Genomic DNA, 24,035 nt, shown 5'->3' on the forward strand with positions numbered 1-24,035 from the left:
GAACCATATTAATCCAATAAAGCGCAGCAAAGTAAGCAAAGCTAATTCCAGTCAGACGCAGAAGCATATGAGCCCATTATCCAAACCACCTCGGGCCATTTGTTTTCCAGTCAGGTAGCGAGCAGCACACTGCTAAATGGCTTATTCACATCTCCGGGGGGAGGAAAAAAAAGGTACCTCTATTTCCAAGAAGAGTAATCACAACGTTTTATTTATTTTTGTCTTTCACTCAGCTCTGCGGCGTGATGTTAACCAAATGAGACTATTGTCACCAGCCGAACAACCTGATTTGCCGGTTTGCAGTTGGTACAATCCGTCGTTTAATTCGTGGCACACCCCAGTGAGGGACTGGGTGGAGTGGTGAGGGAGGGAGGCGTGACGTGAATTAGCACTGAGGGGAAAGAGAGATGATTTGAAGTTGCGCCGACAGCTGGGACCATGATGCCCGGCTGCCTGCTGCGGCAAGGCGGAGAAAAAGTACGGAAAAAACTAACGCACAATGCCGAGCGACTTTTACCAGCAGACAGCCAACACATCCATCTCTTCTAATCATTTCAAAATGGGCTTCGGGAAACAATTAAGGCGGGGAGGGCGGGCGGGGAAGACAACATGTCTCTGCATCGACAGTCGATGAAATGCAAAGTGAACATTGTGTTGCATATTCAGATGTTCTGCGGCGGGATGACGGGCTCTCACAGGAGCCGCAGCCTTCAGGGGATAATGTGCCACAGTTAAAGCAGCCGAGTTTCAAAATGACACTTTCATGACTTCAATTATGGATTCATGGGGGAAAAAAACGAAGAAAGTTTCCAGATTCTTTTAAGAGACATTAAAAGTGTATTTCACCATTTATGCGCAACTGCATATTAACCAGCCTCTCTCGCTTGGAGCGGCACATTTGTATGCAAACCTACATCATGGGTTTAGCTTCCATAATTACTTGTAGTGTTTGACGATTGTATTGAATTTGATTGAAAAAAAGCAGCGGCAGAATTAATTGAAGTGAGCCTTTTAATGTCTCCTCAACTGTTCATAAAAGCACGCTGCCAATCACAGCTGCTGAGCGGGCAGCACACAGGGAATTAATGTATTCGAATAAACCTTCATGTGAGTCAAGGAAATGTATGTGACTCACGAAACTCACAATACTTCACAGCTAGATGAACATGAAGGGAAACAAATCATCAGCTGTTATTTTTAATACCTGCTCTACTCATGTTTAACAGACTGATGCAGAAGATTAGAACAAAAATGTTGATTTAACATTATATTGATGTGATATTTTGTAAGAGGGGATAAGTGATTGATTGGCTGATATCACCTATCTAGTCTTGAGTTGAACAAATCCTGTATCCTAGGGATAGGCTTTGTCAAGAAATCAACCTACAATATTTCAATCCTTCTGAAATAAAATTGATTTAAATGTATGATGGTGATCAGTTAATAAACAGAGCCTTTGGTTCGACTGCATTTGCAATGAGGGACCTGGCCTGGAAATAAGGTGAACTGAAAACTCGGACTACAACCAAATAAGAATCATTACAGGTAATCTGTCTGTTAAGGAGACTGGTTGGTCAGGGCGGAGGTGCGTGCTCTGCTGAAAGCCTCCACCTTGTCATTTCCCATCTACCACATGTCGACCCCCATTAGACGCCCCCCCCCCTCTCACCGTCCTGGAAGACTCTCTCCACATTCAGGCCGTAGGTGGAGCAGGTCTCGTAGTATGTGCAGCGCTTCAGGTCATTTGACAACTTCCTGGCCCGCGAGTCATCGATCACTCTGGGGTTGGCGGCACTGATTGCATCTGAGAGAACAGGATAAGAAGAGAAGTGTTACTCAAACCTGAAATATGATGGATATGGCTGCAAGGATTCTATATTTGTGTTAGCGTCTGCAAAGTGTTAAATTGACTGTCTGCACCTGTGGCTCCCTTGGAGCCCAATTATTGTTTGAGATTATTTCCAGACACATTTGTCTTGACGTCGCATTGATGTGTTTTTTAACAGTGTTTGTACTACAATGATTTACTGAAATAAGAAACTGACAATCAGGCTCGAACACATGTCAGCAGGATCAAATCATTATTAGTCTTGAATGGCATTTCACGTAAGTAAGTAAATTAAAGGGATAGAAATTAAATCTTTTAAAAACATAATTTCCCGATTATAGTTATCAGTGTTATTGCTGTGTTATAAAATATATGCTGAAAATGTTTTTAAAAGTACTGATACACTAACTAAAGTAATTTCAACGAGTTTGATATTAAGTTAATGTATTTATTATCAATAAAATAAAATAATGTAGCCACCACAAAATATCAAACGTGCAAAATTAGCACGTTTGATAATTAATAAGTCTTGAGCTCGAAGAAGATTCACTATCATAAAAACTATGAAATCAGCTCATTTGTAAATCATTTTTTGAATATAATGACGATGACAGCAAATTAAAACAGTGTTTTCCAATGTTCAGTTTTCAGCCCAGTAAGCTGATTGTTTCAGGGAGACTTTGTTGATGCTGCACAGTATCAACCATATTAACACGATAATAAACCATGATTTTAATGGTGATAAAAACTTGATCGGTACTATTAAAGTCGATGTAAGATCCTAGACTACTTCCTGTGCAAGGAAAGTATTGCTATATTTCAGAGGAAGCAATATCTTGACAAAACAGAAGTGTGCATCAGGTGTAGGGCAGACACCTTGTGTTCCAACGAGGACCATGGGGACCTCAGCTGTGTTTCTGTAGCTGGAGAGGCGCAGAAAGTAATTGTAGACCGTCTGGAAGCTGATCTCATCCTCCAGGCTGAAGACGAAAACCACCGCATCCACCCAGGCAGCGAACTGAGGACAAAGCAGAGGAGGTGACGTTGAATCACTGTGAAAAATAAAACCTCATTACAGGAGAACATTCACACAAATTAACGGTTTGTTTTAGAGCCACAGCGCCGCTCAGAAATGTGGTTTCCTGTCCGTACGAGTAATAGAACTTATTACTAGTGTGGAGCCATCGTGTTTCCAAAAACAGCTCAAACTAATTTAATGAGGAAACTGAAACTTCCAGTATCAATATCCAGAACATTACATTGTTAGTGAAACCAGGAAATTAAGATGTTGAAATGAAAAATATGTTAACATTCATAGAATTTGGATTTTCTTATGACAACTGTAGTTTCAATCATTTTAAACAAAGAAATTAAGGGATTGTATGGGAGTCAATATACTGTCTTGTTGGTTATTTATTGATTTTTCAAGCACGATGGCCTAAAGGCTTTCATCAAACATGTATATCAATATAAAGACATCTGAGCGGAGTTGTTTTTCATGTGCCTTATCTTGTAATGGAAGTTCACACATACAGACAGAAGGGGGCAGTGCAACAGCAGCTACAACCCACTGGCTGGGCACCATCACCAGGTGGACTGAAGGATGGAACCCTGCCACTGAAGCCCTTTCTGTTTTATGTATCCCCTCTGCTATCATAATCTTGGAACCATTCTATCTGCACAGCCGCATACATTCATAATCTCCACATACTTTACGATCAAATTGCGGCGAGAGGTCCCCCCCCCCACCCCCCGGGCGGAGGAAATCAATCCTAATCACCATCCATTCTCAGGCAGAGCAGAACCCAGAGTCGCCCTGATGGTGACAATCAAATGATAACTATCCCCCTTGTGTTCCCCCACTTCTTCAAGCCTCCGAGCCACAGCTCAGCTCAGCCTCCCCGCGAGTGGGAACATAACAGAGGCCTTTAATTATGCCACTAATTATACAGTCAACCGACAACCGAGCCGAACTCACCCCTATTCCCCGATCTCACAGGGCGAGATGATGCAAGTGTGAATGTGAGCTCGGGCACCTGTGGCTGCGGCTGCTCGTAGAAACCGAATGATGAATTCACACCCAGATCACATGTGACAGGAGACACTGAATCTTATGAATGGAGCCTGCAGCAGGTCGGCTTGTGTTCTCTCTGGGGCGCGTGGCTTATTAGATTCCTATCTAATCTATGGACTGTAGGTGCGGCTTTAAACAGCGGGGACAAATAGCTCATAGTTAAGAAATGAAACTCAAAAAATCTAATAGAAAACTCAATAAGCCCCTAATAGTCACGCTCTGCCACATATGCCACGTTTTTGCTTGTTAGCAAAGTAAATTAAGTGTTGAACATTAGGCTTTGCTAATAAAAAGACAGGGAAAGCTAAGGACTCCCGAGACAGTTGTTTTCCAGTGGTGGGAAATAACTACATTAATGAACTTAAGTCTGGTGTCTGAGCCTGTTTTAATGCTTTATAGTTTTTCTGCTACTTAGCAGAAGGAACAAGAAATATTTACTGAAGAGCTCAAACATGATGGATTCTTGGGCATTATTCACTGCATGCTACGAGAATCAACCCTGTAAATTAATGACAAAAATTTGAGGCAGTGTGGAACTCAGTGATGTGTCTGTGTGACCTGTCAGATCACATTTGAGGCAGGAGTTGTTTTCATTGCATTTAATAAAAATTTATTTTAGCAGCTTTATATGTTATTTCACTCGAATATTTCCAATTTATGCTACTTTCTATTATACTGTACTCCGTCACATTTGAGAAGATAGTTCCACATTTCTACTCCATTACTTCTATTTGATAGAATCATTTAGTAGTTACTAGACTCACACATAAGTTGATTATATCAATGTCCAAACAGGATGATGCAGATACTGTGTAATCAGAAAGTCAGAATGAATCTCAGTCTATATTCAGAAAGCATGGGCACCCGGTGTTAAATTGATTTAAGCCCTGGATCATCAGTATGTGGGAGGTAAGACCCAACACTGTCAAAATCATGGTTCAGGAATAAGACTGAGTTTACAACTGCCCTGACATTTATCAGGACTGGATTAGTGGGAAGAAATTCCTCCATTTATCACATTTGAAGAAGCATAAACCTATTGATCACATTATCAATAACATCCCACTCTAATACTATTCATATTTCACAAAGTAAATGGGCCGATATCTGCTGCACTGTCCTTTTGACACACACACACACACACACACACACACACACACACACACACACACACACACACACACACACACACACACACACACACACACACACACACACACACACACACACACACACACACACACACACACACTCACACACTCACACACTCACACACTCACACACACACACAAAGATTTTGGCTCAGATTGCTCATTGATCTGTTGCTGCCCTTTAAGTGCTTTAGGAAGAAGGACCACAGAGCAGCATCACACTGCTCCAGACAGTCCTGCAGTGAAGTGACGCTCTGTCTCTGCACAGTTCCCATCTGCATCACAGTCTGCAGACTCATCTCTGGACCCTCAGAGAGAAGGAACAGCAGTCGTACCTGCAGCTCTGGAGGGCCTCCTTCATCTCGGATCAGAAGAAGGTAGCTCTGTCCGTCCACCACAATTTCTTTCTTGAACCGTCCACCTGATGAAGAGGAGAAGAGATATTTATTTCAAGAGTCAATTAAAATTCCATGTTGTGTACGGCCAAGTACTAGAAAAGAAATGCTGTCTTTCCAGAGGTACAATAAATCATCACCAGTTAAATGTAATATGTGTTACTTTGGCCACTAGGGGTCTCTCATTTGAAACTACAAGGGGCCTAGTTGGGTTACGTTTTGGTCTTCACCATCATTGCAGATGAAAATCTACCTGATGAGACTCAGGGATACATAAGTGTTCATTACGTTAGTGGCTGATCTAAAGGGGCCACACAGTATACGTCCAACATCCATAAACGATTCCTGATTCAGTAAAGTGCACATTCAAGTCATTCCTTGTTCACGGTTAGCGTTATAGCTTTGAGCTGCACTTTGCCAAATTGTTCCTCGTTCAAGCCCATTGTGTTCGTATAAAAGTGACTATTTGAATGAGTACTGACGGGAAAGGAGCCAATCAGATTCCAGCTAGGGCCAGTGCCCCCCTGACCCTGCGTTACACAGTCATCCATTACTAGTGACCACTTCAAACAATGGATGGAGATAATAGCTAACTGGCTAGCGGAGTGTTTTTTCCTTCCTCATACGTCGATTTCCCTGTAAGTTGTAGCAGAGGCGAGTAAAGCCACGGGTAGCGTAGATATGACACAATTAAAAGGCGAAGAAGATGACACACGTCCCGTTCCCTTGAATACGTTCAGGGATTTCTCAGAGTTTGAGCAATATTGGAAACATCAAGGAGAATTTAAAGACACGTTATATATAACATATGTCTAGTCATTTAAAGGAGAATTGTAACATGATATATTTTCAATCGTAAAATAAACCAAATTTTATCAAGGCACAGCTCGACCAAGTTTGGTGAAGTGAGTTAAACTTTAGCTTCTTGATTTTCCTCAAAGTGTTGCCGTTACATGTTCATATGCCGACAGGAAGCCAGGTCTCTCTGGAGCCAATTATACGGACGAGAAATCCCCGTTTAGCATGTCTAATGCACAGCTGCTGAGCGAACGAGTTCAGCGCCACCGCCGCGAGTCCTGGAAAGACCCAGCTCTCACTTTACAAACACCATCAGGCTGCATGTACGCTGCATCCATCACTTCACCGAGTGAGTGGCTCGATTTTATCGACACACAAAAGTCATTACACTTATGAAATGATAGGAATATTGGAATAAATTAACACTGGGATTAAAATAAGAGGGAGGGAATCAAAGGGAGATAAAATCTGAAATCTTCTGAACTGGTGTGCCTCGTGTCACACCGTGTCTACAGGTTAGTAGTGAGGAGCTGACACTTGGCGGCAGCTGAGCGTTATGCAACCTCCTCATTCCCTTTCAGATACAAATACATATTCCTTGCCGCTAGTAACGCTGGCTGCAGATACACAGCCGGCTGATGGGAGAACTCTGCATAAATTTGATTTGGCATATAATCTGAATAGTTTTCAGGATCCTATGGGGATTAAGAACATTTAAATTAGAAAGCATTGGAAGCTGCGCCTTATGAATGGGAAATATGATTAAAAAAGAACAGGATCAGGCTAAATAAAATTACACCTGCTACATGTTTCCAGGGGTTTCATAAGCAGATACGTTCGCTAACATCTAGAAGCACTGATCTCACGTCATAGGAGAGATATAGGGGAAATGCAGTAGCTATTCCCTGTCATTTTGAATAGGCAGAAAGATTTCCTGTCTGAACAAGCAAACACATATCACTTGAGCCAAGCTTCCACCCTGTTAAGTCCACTTTAGCCCGCTTGGCAAATGGGGGACTCTCCCAGCCTTTTGCACCGGCTCTTGAGCCCTAGAGGATGCTGGTTGTGTAACACACAGAGAGAGAGAGAGAGAGAGAGAGAGAGAGAGAGAGAGAGAGAGAGATATTCATGAACCACCAGCCAGCGTCTTTTTTCTCTCTCTTCCACTGAACTCACACAGCTTTGGAGATTCAGACAAAGGACTGAGAAACTACGTGTCTGTGCATTTCTGAATTCTGCTCCAAAGGAGAGCAGAGATGAGGAGGATCAGGAGACCAGATTCATCACAGTGTGTGTGGACGCTGGCAGCGAGTCCTGCATGTCACGCCGGAGAGAAGCCTCACTGAAAGCAGTTTGTGTAACGGAGGCGTGCGGGTGTGGGGCGTTAAAACACGCGTGGAATCTGAGGCAAATATTTCAGTGACATAATCATCCAGGAGGCTGTTGTCTTAATTCAGAGCCGAGCTGATACAAACGCATCGGAAAAATAAAAAGCAGTGCTGGGAGTAGAACGCAGCACACTGTCAGGCTCCTCTCTTCCTCCGACACGGTGAGGAGTAATGATGAGTAATTTATACGTGTTGTCAAAGCTCACATTAAAATAAGGCGACTAATAACCTTGCAAACTGCCTGCAGAGAGACGGTAAGTCGGTGGGCCCGGTTTAACACGCAGTGAGCGCACTCTGCTGACGACGAGGCTCAGACCTCGACACAGAGCCACAAGCCCACAGAGCTCCATCCGGTGTTGCCATGGCAACGCACCCCAGTACCTTTTCTTTTTTGTTCAGATATCATAGCAAAGGCCCAGGAACAAAACACTGACGAGAAGAAAAAAACACACACACACACACACACACACACACACACACACACACACACACACACACACACACACACACACACACACACACACACACACACACACACACACACACACACACACACACACACACACACACACAACTGAACCTGCCGCCGCTGGGCAACGCTTTCTGCAATGCAAACGTCGACCTGAAGCGATGCCATGTGTCAGAGCACATACAAAGCAGCTGCTCATCATGAGACAGGTATGTTGTATCACAGCAACACGGCGCCGTGCACAAGCTCACGTTTGTTCCCTGACTACAGAAACAACGCTCGCTCTGTTTTTCCTGCATTTCCACCATTGATTTCTCGAGGACTAATTAAGCTATGAACATTTTTCCTCCCTTGGTGCAGCCAAATGCCAGAAACTAATTATGCACTTCATGTCTCATCCTCGCTATAATTACTCGAAAATGAAACACTGCAAAACCCCTCAAAGATCATCAGCTAAGTCTGCGTTTGCCAACATCTCTGTGCATTTTTCAAAAGGAGAGGACGTACCCTCCGGGGCCAGAAGGGGGCGTTGTCAGTATGATTTTTGCTGATAAATTCTAGGATATCAGATTTTCTAATCTTAACAAGTTAATTACAACTGGCGATGGGGGGGGGTCCCTTCCTGCAGATGAGACATTGTTAGACATGTTGAACCGGCTCTGATACATCAGGACACCCAGGAAGTTAATGCTTTACGGATGTGATAAAAATCTAGTTCAGTTTTACCTTCATGCGGAACCTTCACAGCCCTAATTTACTGGGAAAGTTACGCTTCGTCATTATCTCACCAGTGATAGTGGAGGAACGAAATGGAAATTCATCAACTGAGCCACACCAGTTATAAATCCTGGCATCGAGAAGCTTGATATAATCAAACACACAACAGGCTAATTATAAAAACACTCTCACAAGGCGAACCGGTGCCATGCGTCATGTAAACATCCTAATACACACGTCCTGATAAAGCCATCCATCTGAGCAGAGTCAGTCAGAGCCAACTTTTACTTTATTCTGGTGAAAAACAAAAGGAAGCTAATTTGGCAGTCAGCGGGTTTCTGTATAATTTGACTTTTGAAAAGCATCATCGGGCGACATTATCAAGCCTCACGTCTCTTCACTTTCATTCGTCAGTAAAAATGTTATTTCCCACAAGCTGTGAGGTAAATGAGCGACGTGACAATGAGGCTAAAGGAGCCACACTTCACTTTGGGATAGAACCAGCTCCTCCTGACCCTGCACCTCCAGCAGACTCTTACCTTCGGGAGACTCCTCCTGCACGTACGTCCCCGTCAGGTACCGGTGCACCAAGGCCGACTTCCCACTGGACAGATTCCCCACAATGCCCTGCAAGGACAAGAACAGGAATACAGTGAGTATGACAAGATCAGAGCAGAGGAAGGAGACATAAGAGACCATAATGGTGACCTAAAAAAATAAAACTATCTCAGCACAAGGTGTTCCTGAAGCGTTCAGCCTAGCTCAGCAATTTCCTCCACTGAGCAAGGCCACGAATTGTGTCAGAAGAATTTGTAAATACAAAATATGCCGACCCCTTTTTTTTGTCGAGATCTTTCCGAGGTCAAGAGTAAACATTAAATATCAATCATAAAAGTGTCTCTGCAGGTTTCAGCCCATTATTGACTTTTTATTACGGTCATCAACAAAAAAAGTGATAAATATTAAATCTTCACCTTCACTTCATTGCTCCATATCAGCAGTTTCCCTGTACTACCACCGGCAAGTACTATTAATAAAGCGTCAAAGATTAAACGATTTCCGGTAAAGTAGCGTTAGTGAGAGCCAGCCAAAATACTTGTAATACTTAAAATCTTTCATGCTGGAAAGACCCACATTAAAAAGGCATTATGTACAGTATGAAAGACATTAATACTGAGGGTTGGCTCTAGTGTTGCTAATTACAAAACAACAAAAGCAACCATCACTTCCATATAGGGTGGGAGGCATACTGCTGTTAAAATATATAATGTTGTTTTTTTCTTTTTAAAGGTATCTCAACATCTCTATGTATGAACTGTAAAATGTCACACACCTTTAAACTTGATTTTTGTGCCGTACAAATAAAGTTTTTTACACTTCTCATAACAACATGACTGATCTCTAACTTGGTGTGTGCAGCACTATTTGCTGTGTCCTCGTGCTGTGGTCCAGCTCCTTTGTTGCCGTCCAAACATTCAGACCTCATAGTTTCAGTTTAACTTATCTCTCACTCTGAAGTTTGTGTACTTGTACGACCTTTGTATGGTGCACATGCACCCCCATGACAGCCATAAACAGAATTATGTATTCATCAGCGTGGGAAGTGCTGTTGTACGATGTGCAAAATGAATAATGGCCCATTTTTAAAACCTCAAATAATCAACATTAGTATCTGCCTCAGAATTGCAACATCGCTCTTGCTGTAATTACCTTTCAGAGTTATGCAACTTTTACTGAAAATAGAAACAGGACTTATTCTGCTTCTGTAAATGGCGCTAATCAAATCAAAAGTACTGTATGGTTAGAAAAGGGTGAACCGAACCACAAAAGGGATGGTCCTTCAGACGGGCTGTGTACGGTTGAATCATTATGAGGAAAGTCCTGTGGCAAACATCGATTTGGTTTCAACCTCTTCCCTGCTTCCTCTCCCTGGTGTCCAGGCCGAGCCCAACTACTGCAGCGCCTTCAGGGTGATGCATGGTGAAGGGTGGGCCGATGATGCCAGCATGTCTGGAAAGAACAAAGGCTGCAACATGCCTCATCCCCTCCCTCTTCCTTCTTCTCCTCCTCCTCCTACTCCTCCTCCTCCTCCCACCATCGCCCTCCTCTTCTTTCGGATCATTAGTGGGTGTTAAAGTCAGGTATGGTTCTAATTATAGGGACGTGTGAGGCACAGGAGAACAGATCTGTTTCAGGTACTTCCAAGTCGTCCCTCTCCATAATTGGAGTGTATATATGGAGAGGTTCCCCCAGCAGAATTAACTACGCATACGCTTTAAGTTAGTAAAAGTTGTCAGCTATGTGCCTTGAAAGCTATGAGTCAACAAAAATCGACTTGAAACGTGGAGCGGATCCAGTGTTCCTGCTGTTTTAACTGCTCGGCTTTGTAACCTGCTGCTATATGGGCTTCATGAAATCAAATTGCCTTATCAGCGCAAAGCTTTTACTCTCTTTCAACTCTGATGTGGGAATGTGAGTGTGCAGATTTCAAAGGATGACGATCACGTAAAGGTTTGACCACGGTTGAGCTGCCATCATGAAAGTACAGGAGCAAGGGGGTGCAGCTGCACAGCTGGAGCAGATGTTTGAGAGGATTCCTCATCATTTCAAATAATCATTTGACCCAAGGTGAGATCATTATTATCTCAGTGGCATGGAAAAGAAGAAAAGGACTTCTGCCATCTTATTTATATAAAAAAAAAAATCAAAAGCCTCTGTTCAGTGTGACCTTATCGCGGAACAGCTACTCTGTGAAAGTTGAATCATGGCAACACTTAATTCAATCTTTCCAGGTTCATTTGGCAAACCCCTGTGTGCAGCTGCCAATTAACACCGGTTGAAATATAAAAGGACACTGAAGCATTTCAAGAGCTTGAAAGACCAAAGAAGAAAGTTTGTCTTTGCGCTTGCTGCTTTGACTCCCCCCCCCACCCCTCTTTTTATTCCATTGAAGTTTTCTCCTTTGCAAGGTGCTGCAACAATGAATTCACCTCACATGGAATTATCTTTTCAGCTGGCAGAACGGTGGAGAGCAGGTTTTCAAGGCAGCTCGTCTTCATGGGTGGAAGACATTAAACCATGTGAGGATGTTAGCTGCGCATTTGGCATTGGCTCTCTCTCTGTGTGTGTGTGTGTGTGTGTGTGTGTTCGCGTGCGTGTGTTTCACTGGCTGTTGGGATCAGACCCAGGATGTGTCACTAGTCTCGCCCAAAACTGTCACTCATCGTGTGTCCTGCTGCAAGCAACCCTGCATCTCCATGCCAACGCATCTCATTAAAAATCACCCACTATACGAGCCAGGGAGGAAATGTCCGGCCAGTTCTCGCTCATGCAAAATGCAGGACCAGTTCCACGTGGACGGAGAACGTGCTCTCCCACTGACCGACGCTGTGATCTCTCATCGGCGAGATGAAACCATGCGAGGGGGCGAATGGACAGAGGGGACAGTCAGTAATTTGAAATGTTCTCTCACCACTTTCAGCTCCGGCACTGACCGACTCAATGTCCACTCCTGACTGTTGACGAAAGAGTCTGAAAAGAGAAAAGAAGACAGAAGACAGGTTATTACAAGCAGCAGTTCCCCGTCTGACCTCAGCTGCAGGTACAGCAGTATTTCCCCCTGGATGATGGTGTTGTGTCTTTACAGCTGCAGTTTGTGGGCTGTCATAATGTGTGCAACAAGTTCTGTGATGGATCGTTCAGCTGTAAAACCGATATGATGACACCTCAGGAATCTTGTCAGGTATTTAGTACATTCCCAATGACACACTGTCCCCTCATTTTGTATTCTCTTCACACAAAGTTAACCAGTGGGATTGTGACATTAACTGAGGTGTGGATTTGCAAGGCCGTGCTGCACCAGGCTAACTGAAGCTGGAGGATAACAGGGTTAGGAAGGTATTGCTTTTCACCCTGGTGCACTTTGACCTTTATTTCTGCCATAACCTCAGTTCTTTGTTGTTTTGCCGCAGCTATTTCAATAAAATATTTGATCAGCGTAAGCAGAAAACAAAACAGCTAAACCCATTAGAGCTGCAATTAAAAGACAATTAATAAATCAACAGGAAATGTATCTGCAACTGCCACAAATAAAAGGGGTCTGATCCAGAAATGTTCCCCCACTGTCTTTAACATATTGAGATAAGGAGGTTTTTACATTTTCACGGGATTGTCCAAGGGAATAATTCATGGTACTTGGTAAAAACACATCAAGCATGTGAAAATTCGTGCATCTTGATTCATTTTAACGGGACTGTTGGATATATGTGCTCTGTAATGAGTACCCTTTTACAACTTGTGAAACACACCAAACTAAAGAAGAACTTTGTGAAACACTTGTTAGCACAATGTCAATATAAGGTTTCAACACAGAGCCATTCCTGAGGAGGATTTAGCTAATCCATTAAATAGACACCTATTAAAGGTCCTGATTCGACTTGTCGGCCTCATTCCTAGTGACATTTGGAGACTCAGTAATATAGCTTTAAAAACGGGCAGTGGGAGAGAGAACTATGAAGAACCATGCAAACCCTCAGGAGCAAAAAAAACTTAAAACAAATACGAACTATGCTGCCAGTTTCCCACAGAGAGGGAGCACACACTGCTGTCATAACAACTATTAGAACGAAGGCCACCTTCCTGTTTTGGAACATGGCTCTAAAGCCTCCTAGTAGAAGATGCTATCTCTAATACAGGAGAGTAGACTTCCTGTCTGCAGGTAACAAGGTGTGCGGTACCCCCCCCAGGTCTAAACCATGACAATTAAAGTTAAAACCACCCAACAGGGGGCCCTCATTACTGTAAGCCTGTCGGTTGCAGCAGTAGCGGTTTCCCTTTGTGCCCTGGACAGTGACAATATGAATAGAGTGACAGCGTAACAGTTCACTAACCGTGTTCACTATGAGAAACATTTGTGTTTTGTCTATATGATTTATGCTAAAAGCACATGGGCTGTCTGACTCACAGCTGAGCAGACCTGAGCCAAAAATTCCTGTACACACTACAATTAGAGTAAAAGGCCCCTCAGCTAAAATGTTTACGTATTTTCTGATCTCCCTTAACAAAGAGCTTTGTGTGCCGCTCTGTCTCACCCGTCGTGGGAGGGGAGACGAGTAGAACAGGCCTGCCACCACGGTTTGTGCATCGTCTCCCAAACAACAAGTCCATCATGTCGAGCCGTCCCCGTGCAGCTCGGACATGTCGGGACATGATTCGAAGGCGCTCACCTGATTCGGTTTTAAAGAGCAGGAAACAAATCACGGCTCTTCTGAGGTGATATCAGATAAAAGGTTGTCGCCTCATTTCCTTGGATTTCCTGTCGTTTTGTAAACTTCCATTAGTCCCATTATATGAAGATTTTCCTTTATGGCCTGTGAATGTTTCTCGTCACATAATTGGAGGGTTGGTAAAGATGAAAAAGTCACAACTAACAATTAGACAAACACATCGGAGGGTTCCAGTATTTAGTGTTTGCTGCGGTAACCCAACATTAACACAGAGGCAACTCTGTGTTAATGGCAACTACAACAGCCCTCAGTAGAGGCCCAACAGTCCACTGAAATACAGACTGCACCAAATTTCACACACTCATAGATATTAGTCCCCTAAATATGTCCGATTCCTTTTATGTAGATCCATAAACTAGATGGTGAAAACGTCCCAAAACCTGCAATCGCCCAATCTCCCAATGTCATTCCAAGTTTCGTAGTGATCTGTCCTTTGGTTTCTGTAAAGCTGCTAACTTCCAGACAAACATAGCCAGATAAAAACAGCACAGACGTGAACGTTTTTCTCACACTTCAGGTAATCAGACTCTCAAAGGGGACAATTTCAATCAAAGACCAGTTCATAGAAACCCACGCAGGGAAACCGAGTGTCATCAAAGCCTCCGCAGAAATTGAATCTTTGCTCTGCTGACGAGCGACTGTGTCTGTGGCACAGCTCATTCCCTCACCGCTGATCCTGACAACACCACTTAGGCTCTCAAGGACATAAAGAGATAAAAGACAGTGGAAATGAGGATCTGTTACACCAAATTGCAGAAGACTTAACACACAATCAAATCTCTCACTATTAAAAGTGTATTTTTAATTTTTTCCGTCTCTAACAAGCAGGCCCTACAACATTGGGAACGTGCCCGACTTGCTGCCATCTTTATAGCAGCAGCAGCACAACCAGTTTGGTCGCCTGCTACAGAAAGAAAAAAAAGACCAAATTGAAACCATGTGCTCCGTGTTACGTCATCCTTTAAATATGAGCATCCCCACATTACCGTGTCCCAGAAAGCCGATAGAAACACAGAGCCCCCAGCGTGTGCGGCGTCCACAGAGGACACCAGTGTCTTTGTCTCTGCGAGGGGAAAAAATTGCGCTGCCGGCTTGTTTGTTGGGTTTTACACTTCACTGCTCATGTCCACTGACATAAAAATGACCGTTCAGACTGAAGGTAGCGGAGCACAATCAACCCCCACCCCCACAACCACCACCCTCCTTCTCAAACTTATTCCATTTCACGAGAATTGAAAATGCAATGTGAGCAGAAACCCCGGCGCATATGGTTAATAGAGTGCGGGCGCATGCACACACATGCACGCGTTTGCCTAAATGCAGTGACTCCGGAGCGGTTTTGGGAATGAGAGGGGACAAGGCTGAGGTCGAAAAACTTCCACTCCGGCTCTCGCTGACTTTCCGACCATGCGTTCCCACCATCATAAATTACAGAGTGTGTTCTTAGCTGGCAATTAGTAATTCTACTTCCCCCCGATTTGCCAACCTCACGACCAACCGACATTCCTGGGTCTATCTACTTTTATCATCCAAGTCTTTACAAAATGGTTCCGTAGGCATCACAAAAGACGTTTTCAGACATGAACCCCATAAAATGTCCGGACAATTGAGTCCAGACCTTGATATTTCACATATGAAGAACAAAGCAGGAGATTCTCCGGGTAAGACACGTGCACCACAACAGGAAAATCTCCAGAGCATTCAGGTGAGGGGTGGCAGGGTAGAAAGTGCATGGTGCAGGACATGACGTATGAATTCCTCTGCAGAAATCAAATGTATCCCTTTATAGCAAAAGACTCTGGCTTCGACCTTTCAAAGTTCTTTTTCATCCCAGAATATTAGTTTTTACTTTTGTTTTATTTCAGTTTTATGGCTGTGGCGCGCCCATCAATTCGCTGAGAATAAAACAACCTGCTGTATTCTCACATGGACTAACGCTCACACATTAGTCAGAGTTTTTGCAAAGGAGCTTGTAGGAAAAACTCTGCAGCTTAATATACACGGCGAACATCACAGTCAGAGCTTGTATGTCTATTCCACCTGGCTCCCAAACATCACTCTGTTGTTCCCATCAAAGCAGGTAGATGAGGAAAAACAATCACCAGAGAACAAGGTAAAAACATTTATGTCGTGCCAGTCTAATGCGTCCTGCCCTACTTAAAGCTCTTAAATCCTTGTGTTGTCTGCAAGACGAGCATCGATCCCCCCCCCCCCCCCGAAAATAAATTGGACATCCTGGTTCAAACACCTTTCTAATTTAACACGAGCTTTGCAAATTGGGTTTTTAAGACGTGTCGCAAAACAATGCTCAGGTTGATCGACTGCAGGAGCTTAGGGAGGAATGTGTCAGATTTAGCTCGTCTGATTAGGGACACACGAAACAGGACAAGAGAACAAACTGAAGGACACAATCAACCCAAGGATTCAGACACCTACAATTTTCAGACCCCACTCGAGCTCCCACCTTGTTGTTAAAAGCTGGTTTTAGTTGGGAGAACATCCTGATGCTACTCATCAACGGCAATGTAGAACAACATGTACCCGAGAGGAGGCTTTTCTGTGGCACATGCTCAATTACAAATCATATTTGGATATTTACAGATTTCCCTCGACTCAAGTCCAGACTGCCTGTCACTGGTTTCGTCTGCTTGTTTGTTAGTTAATAGGATTATGCAGGAACTAGATTTCCATGACATTTGGTCGGGAGAAATGACCCAAGGAAGAACTCATTCAATTTTAGTAACTTTTTCAACATTTTTGTTAATTTAACAGAGAAAATTCGTGGATCTTGACGGAAAAAGTTTCTCAAGTTAAAAGGATTGATATTTATTAGAGTGTATACTTTGGTCCAGATCTACTTAATTTAAATGTGGATTCATAAGAGGACTGTTGTTGCCGGTATGAGCTCTACTTCTAGCTTTTCTATGTTGCCATCTGAATAAAGACAAAGGAGGATGTATCACACATAAGGTGGATTGTTTTCAAAGTGTGTTTTAAAAGTATTGACCCCCCCCCGACATGCACACTTATTACAGATTTTAACCTTAAGTCCCATTTTCAGCATTTCCACCTCTCACTAGATAAGAGCAGTGCTCGTCCCTGACGCCTCCCGACCGGCGACCCCTCCTCCAACTCAGCTATCAGCAGAGAGAGCCCCCATCTCACCACACAGTTCACCGATCACTCATGCATCAACAGGCACGACAGAGTGGCTTTGTTCATCCACAGGTGGGGGTGGGGGACGCAGTCTGCACACCTCAAACCCCTTTCTCCCTGTCAGCACCCCTCCCCCAGTCCGCACTCACAAGTTATCATCAGGACGCATTTAAACTGAGTGTGTGTGTGTGTGTGTGTGTGTGTGTGTGTGTGTGTGTGTGTGTGTGTGTGTGTGTGTGTGTGTGTGTGTGTGTGTGTGCACATGTGTGTGTTTAGCGGCAGGAGGGCCGGGCCGGGCTTCAGCTTTCTGGATTAAATTTAGGGAGCAAACACTTAAGCAAGTAGCAACAGGCACAGAGTCCCACCCAGGGCATTGAACGCCTCACTTTGCTCAAGCTGATCGGCACTCCTACATTCCTAGTGCCTGACTGACTGACTGTGCGGGGGGATAAATGGACGAACACAACCCGACACTGCACAACAAAGGTGCAGGTATCCTTGGTAACACGTCATCCACAAATACAAATAGACCGTGACAACAAGGTTGACCTCGGGACCCACTACAAGCTCCACGTTGGCTGGAGAACTACATATTTGCTCGGCTAACTCAAAGGTTAGCTAAGTGAGAATGAATCAAAGCACGGTGGAAGAAGTAATTTAGTTGTCACAGACGAATAATTAGGCCTTTTTAGCGTGACGTGAGGAAATCGCAGCTTAACGCAGAAATCGTTTTAATTCACAGTTACAAATATTTGCCTCTTGTCTCCAAGGTCTTCCAGGCAACTGGACAAACGCACTACTCTGTCAGAGATAACCTTTAAACCCTGTGCTTAAGTCCTCTTCTCTTCTCCCCATCATTATAGCATGTAAGCCCTCTTAATTTAGCCCTGCTCAGCTGCCAAACGCATCCCCATCACGGCCACTAACTGCTTTAATGCTACTGCTTAGAGCTGCGTCTCTGCGCGGGGCCAGCAGACAGCATTACCCAGTTGCCTGTGTCCTGTGTTTGGGTGACACAGAGACAGCACTGGGGCTGTGCTACGCCACAGTGTAACCAACCATTATAATGTGCTCTTATCAGTCATCTGGTGATTCCAGTTTACTGTGCTCGCCCACTCATTTACTCAACTTCAAAACTCCTACGTAAAGCAAAGTGATTGCTGTGTAAGTGCAAACAAACAGGCGGTTCACGACACTGGGAAATAAAGAAGCGCCCGAAATAGAAATTCCAAAAGGACTCTCTGGAACCAGAGGTTTTTGAACGCCGTCCAAACTCACAATTCCCCATGTGTTTTCCATTTGCCTGTCCGACTAAAGAAAAGAAGGAGGAAGAAGAGGGGGAAGAAAGGAGCACATTTCCATGTTTCTCTTGAGCTGTGGCTTTCTTTGCAGTGCACGAGGAGCTAAAATGTGAAGAAAGGAACTGAGAAATAAATTCAGCAATCTTGCAGGTCTTACCTTGACCTTTGTGGGAGTCAATGCCTACAGGAGTCTCTATGACGACTGGCTGTGACTTATTATTCCCAGCCAGGGGGTTTTGGCCAGTGTTTTTGCTCTGGGACTGCTGGGATTCACTTTTGCCACTGAATGGCTGCTCTTTCCTCCTGAAGCGGTTGGCTATGAGCTGCCATATGCTTGGTTCTTCCTGAACTGGTTTGGAGGACAGTTTTGTTGGACACAGGGGGACCTCCATTACCTTGACCTTCCCCCTGCTGTGATACTGAATGTACTGCATGCCCCCATCCTCTGTTTGCTCACTAGTGGCGGGGAGCATTCTCCCTGTGAGGTATGAGAAAGGTCGCGGAGGCATTGTTGTCTCCTCAGCCGTACTTTTAGTCCGAGAGTCGTCCTTTGACTCCCCCTCAGAACCGAAATTAGCTTTGTCCCGAGGCCGAGTCCTTCTGATTCGCAGACTGAGGCTCCGTCTTAAAGAGCTCAAAGTACTTTTTGGAGCATCAGTCTTGTTGATTTTGGGAGAAGATTTTTCTTCTTTATCACTGTCCTTCTCCTTGCTGTTATCTTGGGGTGCTTTACCAAACAGCCTCCATCGGAAGCCCCCTTTGAGATAACCTCCATCACCGCCCGTGTGGCTGCAGCTCCTCTGACTGTCTATCTCGTCATCAGACCCCCTCTTCCTCAGCTCCAGCACTGTCATGCTGACAGGCCTGGGCTTCCAGTTCCTCTGGCGGAGCCTGGGGGTCACCTCTGCAGTGAATGAGGGCCGCTGAGCCAGGACAGAGCTGAGGCCATCCACTGCCCTCAGCTCAGCCCTCCTGGTCCGGTACGGCAGGTTGTTTTCGAAAATACTTTCCCCGCTGAGGGGTTGCTGGGTCGCCAACAGAACTGGGCCTGGGCCTGCCAGCATGCATACACTCCTGGGCCTCCGCAGCAGTCGTTCTTGTTCAGATTGAGAATCTGCTTGCTGCTGGAGTGGGTCGCCATACATGCTCACCGTCCTCCTGCTGACCTGGGCTCCATCCTGACGCGGCCTTCGCAACAAGGCCCGCGGCAGAGAGCTGTGCCCTGCGACCGTGCCATTTTCCCCAAACACAAGCCCCCTGGCATGGACGGTGACAGAGTGTAACGTTGAGCTGCGAACGCGATGCTCCTGTGTGTATTTCTGAGCAGCTACGTCTGCCACGTCTCTTCCTTGCCGTGAGGAGTTACCTGATTTTTTGGAGGGTGGTTTCAAAAACCTGTCGGTCTTCATTTTTCCCTCCACCTCCTCAAGCTCCTCCTCATTCTCCTCCAAAACTACCTCCTCTCTTTGCCTCCCAGCTCTACCTGCACGGCTCAGGGAGGGCCACTTGTTGAGCTCCTGCCTTGCCCTGCCCAGCCTGGGGCTCTTATCCATTGGCAATACACTCATTTTCTCTCCTCCTTGCTGACAACTCTCCACCAGGGTGTGGATGACCCGGCCCATTCCACTCCCTGACACCGGTGCATCTCCCTGTGTTTCTTTCAGGGTGACAGAGATGTGGTAAACTGTTTTCCCCTGCTGCAGTTGGTCAATAGTTGTACTCCTTGGGGTTGCATCCACCGCCCCACTGCTGAAGAATAGCATGGCACTGCACTGATTCACACAGACATCCTGATTCACACACTAATGCAGTCACATAGCATAGGCAAATGTTCACATCCCGCCTGGAAGCTGTAGATGTTGAGCTCGTAAAGTCATTCCTTGGACGACCGAATTCCTATGCCAGGCATAATCCTTCACCTTTGACATGGGAAAAAAACTTCAAAGAAGTTAAAGTAAAGCCTGGCTGGCACCTGCATCCTCGGGCTCCTTTGCTCAGCAGACTCACTCAGCTGCTTTCTCCACACACACTCTGTTCTACCTGTCCCACACAAGCAGACGAACAAAAGAAAAACACGGTATCCAGTCCTTGTTATGCAACAGAAGCAAATCTGGAAAAGCTGCAAAAGTTGCAAACTTGGGGAAAAAACTGAATCATCCTTCCTCTTTGGCAAGTAACGAACTGTGAGCACTCCTTGTTGTCGGTGCAGACAAACCCCTTAATCTCTGTGCTCTCTCCATGCAGAGCATGAGGGAGTGTGTCTCTGTTTGAACTTTCAGCTGCCTTCCAACCCCCCTGGATACATGGAAAACAAGGAGTGGATCCCACGGGCATTAAACACACCCCCTGAGCTGCGAGTAGCCCCCACAGACAGGAACAGACAGAGGTGAACATGCGATTGAGAGAAGACAGAGCTGATTACACATTGCTGTAATCAACAGAGACTGCAGCCCACAACAAAACAGCCATGAATGGGCTCTTTGTGTTCCCCTGACCTGTGGCAACACACTATACCGGGGGATCCCTGTTCATATTTAATGGAACAAGAGAGAGCAGCGCGAGCGACGTATTTTATTCATTAACCCACATTTTAACAATCACCAGAGTGAAGGATTGTGGTTAAAAAAGAAAAGCTCTGCCTCTCAACACAAATGGAACCTGTGTTCGTAACATGGAGTATCCACACAACTCCACACAGTGCTTCCAGTGGCTCCCACTACACGGCCCACACACTGTGGGAGAGAATCAGTTTAATACCAACACCGACCTGATAAACTATTTATGGTGAGGGAATAGAAGTTACCGTGGAAGGAAATGCTTCACTGGACATCACATATCTCTACATTCACTCCCCGGGTTCTTCAGCATCAAACTTAACAGTGAATACTGTAGCATTTTGAGCCAGTGCTTTTACATGTTCCCACTCTTTTTAGAGGTGTGGTGGTCTCTGATGAGTTGCTGAAGCCCTGTTTCATAATATACAGCACCAACTGAATGAAGCCAGGTTTTACCAGCTCTGCAGAACTGAAACACTGCCCCTCTGTGGTCAAAAAGAGAAAACAGCAGGGAGGAAACAGAAAACTGGGGGGTTTTATTTCCTGAGGCCACTTTGATACTAATTCATAACATTAACGTTTCTATCATTTGCCTCACGTACATTCAGAAGAGCACTCTAGATATCATATATGAAGTTATATATGAAAAGTTTCATTAAAACTTTTCCTTTGTTATGCTTATGAAATAATGCGCAGACCTTTCTTCTATTATTTATATATTAATTATGAATGTGTGTGTGCGAGAATGTGTGTATGTATGTATCGTTTTTTTTGGGTAACTCATTTTGTTGTACAAATTCGTGCAATGACAATAAAGCTTTCAAATCCTAAATATATATATAAAACTTAGAAACAGGTGCATGACCACAACGAGTAGAGCTGCTTATGAGGGCTTTGGGCAGAAACCGAGTGAAACACTGGCTGTTGATTCTGAGTGTGTCACTGTGGGAAATCCAGTATGACCATGAAACTGTAAAGTCTGAGCCCAAGCATCACAGCAGCTCCATTCAAGAAGTTGATTGAAAAAATCTTCTCTTCATAACAAAAGCCCCCTGTAGCCCTGTAATGGATGACGCACAGATCATTTCCTCAAGTTGAAGAGAGAGGAAAAAAATAAACATTATTTGAAACTGGCAGAATCAAGGTCTTTGCCATTTCATAGCTTCTGTAACTTCTGCGTTTTTATCAGCCGACTGTCGGGCGAACAAGTGAAAACATTGAAGATATTAAGGAGACTCACTGCTTTATGTTTTGGCGTGCACTCTAACCAAATGTACAACCAGGCTAATCTTGCATCTTATTAGTGAGAGACTAAAAAACTATTGACAAGCCTGAGCTGACTCTTCTGGCCTTTACCTGTGTCTAGGTAGTAGGGGTTCAGGATGATATGGGGCTCATCATCGAGCAAGCTGTCCTTTTCGCTCCACTGGCTCTGGTGGTGTCGATTTCTTCTTCGACCCCCGAAGCACAGCAACATACTTTAGTCCACCTATAACCTGAGGGACGTCTCCATGACTCACAGAACAACCATTCGTGAAGAAAAAACGCCTGAACTATCACGTGTCAGTCCAAATCTCTGGTTATCCCTTCGATGTCCCGTCCTCCTGGGTTCAGTCTTCTTTCAGGCGTTTCTGTTAAAATGTCTCCACAGCTCCCAGCACGTCAGTCCTCTGCAGCGTTTTGTCCATCAAGTTTGGCAAAACAACTCACTCTCTCCTGGTGCTTGCATGGTGCCGGAGCCGGGACGTTCCTTCCATGCAGACCTGATAATGGGGTTACCAGCAGAAGTCTGATGAAGTGGCCCGGAGAGGCCGAGTGTCACAGTTCACATGGAAGTCGCTTCCTCCGGGTGATTGGTAATGCAGGTGTTGGTCAGCAGGGCTCTACATAAGAAACCCTGACAGGATTAAGGTTAATCCACTATCCTGTTGTCTTTGTTGTGGATCGGTCCAGAGGAAACATGCGTCGCGGTAAATCCTCGGGATCTTAAAGCGCTGACCAGGTAACAGAGCTCCTCTTGTCTTCCCTCTTTCCTCCTCCTCCTCCTCCTCTGTCCCGCAGCTAAATGCTTCTCCCTCTTGTAATAGTATCTTGATGGCAGCAGGGAGGCTTATTCAGAAAAACTGGATTGGCATGTTTCGAGGTTCCTGAATTCCTCTCCGCCTCCTCCTCCGGTCGTTTTTACACATCTGCCCGGTTGTGAGCGGATGTCACAGGGTGTGTGTGTGTGTGTCTGTGTGTGTGTGTGTGTGTGTGTGTGTGTGTGTGTGTGTGTGTGTGTGTGTGTGTGTGTGTGTGTGTGTCTGTGTCACATATTCATCTCATGTATGCGTCACTGTAACAAACATACTGCTGTTGTTTTGCCAACATGACTCTGACCCGACTGTGTGACTTCCCTCGGGCTACATTCAAAGTCTCCACCAGCACAGAGGTCTTTCTGTTAATTCTTTCTATCACGCGTCTCATCATGTGTGTTACCACTTCTACCACAGCCGTTATGGAAAATGCCAAAAGAAGATTGGGTGCTTGCTTTTCACAAATGGAGAACACGGCGGGAGATTGTTCGGATCAGACGGGTTCACAACAGGAGCGTTCAGCCGGCACAGCGTGACACAGAAAACCATCTACTTCTTTATTCATGGCATTTGTATTAGTGTGAAAGTGTCTTGTTTAGTTTTGTGAAAATTATCTTGGATTACACCGAAATGACAGAAATCTAGACAGAAAACGACTTTCTTTACTCTATAGGTCATTGAAGCCTATAGTGTCTACGTTGGTCCATATTTGTAAGCTGGTCTGTGTTGAAAAAAGTATTTAAAAAAAGAATTACACAGTCTGTACAGTCAAATCACAAAGAAACTTCGAGATGTATAAAAATGTTGGGCATGTGTCCATGCAGACTTCAGGGGCCGTGAGAG

The 24,035-nt window shown here is 44.7% G+C and overlaps 1 protein-coding gene across 1 annotated transcript in view; it reads right to left on the bottom strand.

The window, feature by feature from the left end:
• The window catches only part of agap3 (ArfGAP with GTPase domain, ankyrin repeat and PH domain 3), a 70,135-nt gene extending 49,295 nt beyond the window's left edge, over positions 1-20,840 (bottom strand). The window contains exons 1-6 of the mRNA XM_053438853.1: positions 18,720-20,840; positions 12,293-12,351; positions 9,360-9,447; positions 5,389-5,474; positions 2,705-2,846; positions 1,670-1,804 (exon numbers count right to left, since the gene is read on the bottom strand). Coding sequence (XP_053294828.1) covers positions 1,670-1,804; positions 2,705-2,846; positions 5,389-5,474; positions 9,360-9,447; positions 12,293-12,351; positions 18,720-20,325 — 2,116 coding nt within the window. The 5' untranslated portion in view covers positions 20,326-20,840. The remainder of the gene's footprint in view (positions 1-1,669; positions 1,805-2,704; positions 2,847-5,388; positions 5,475-9,359; positions 9,448-12,292; positions 12,352-18,719) is intronic.
• Positions 20,841-24,035: the final 3,195 nt, after the last annotated feature.

Source organism: Pleuronectes platessa, chromosome 13 (genome assembly GCF_947347685.1).
Source record: "Pleuronectes platessa chromosome 13, fPlePla1.1, whole genome shotgun sequence".
Classification (NCBI taxonomy): Eukaryota; Metazoa; Chordata; class Actinopteri; order Pleuronectiformes; family Pleuronectidae; genus Pleuronectes; species Pleuronectes platessa.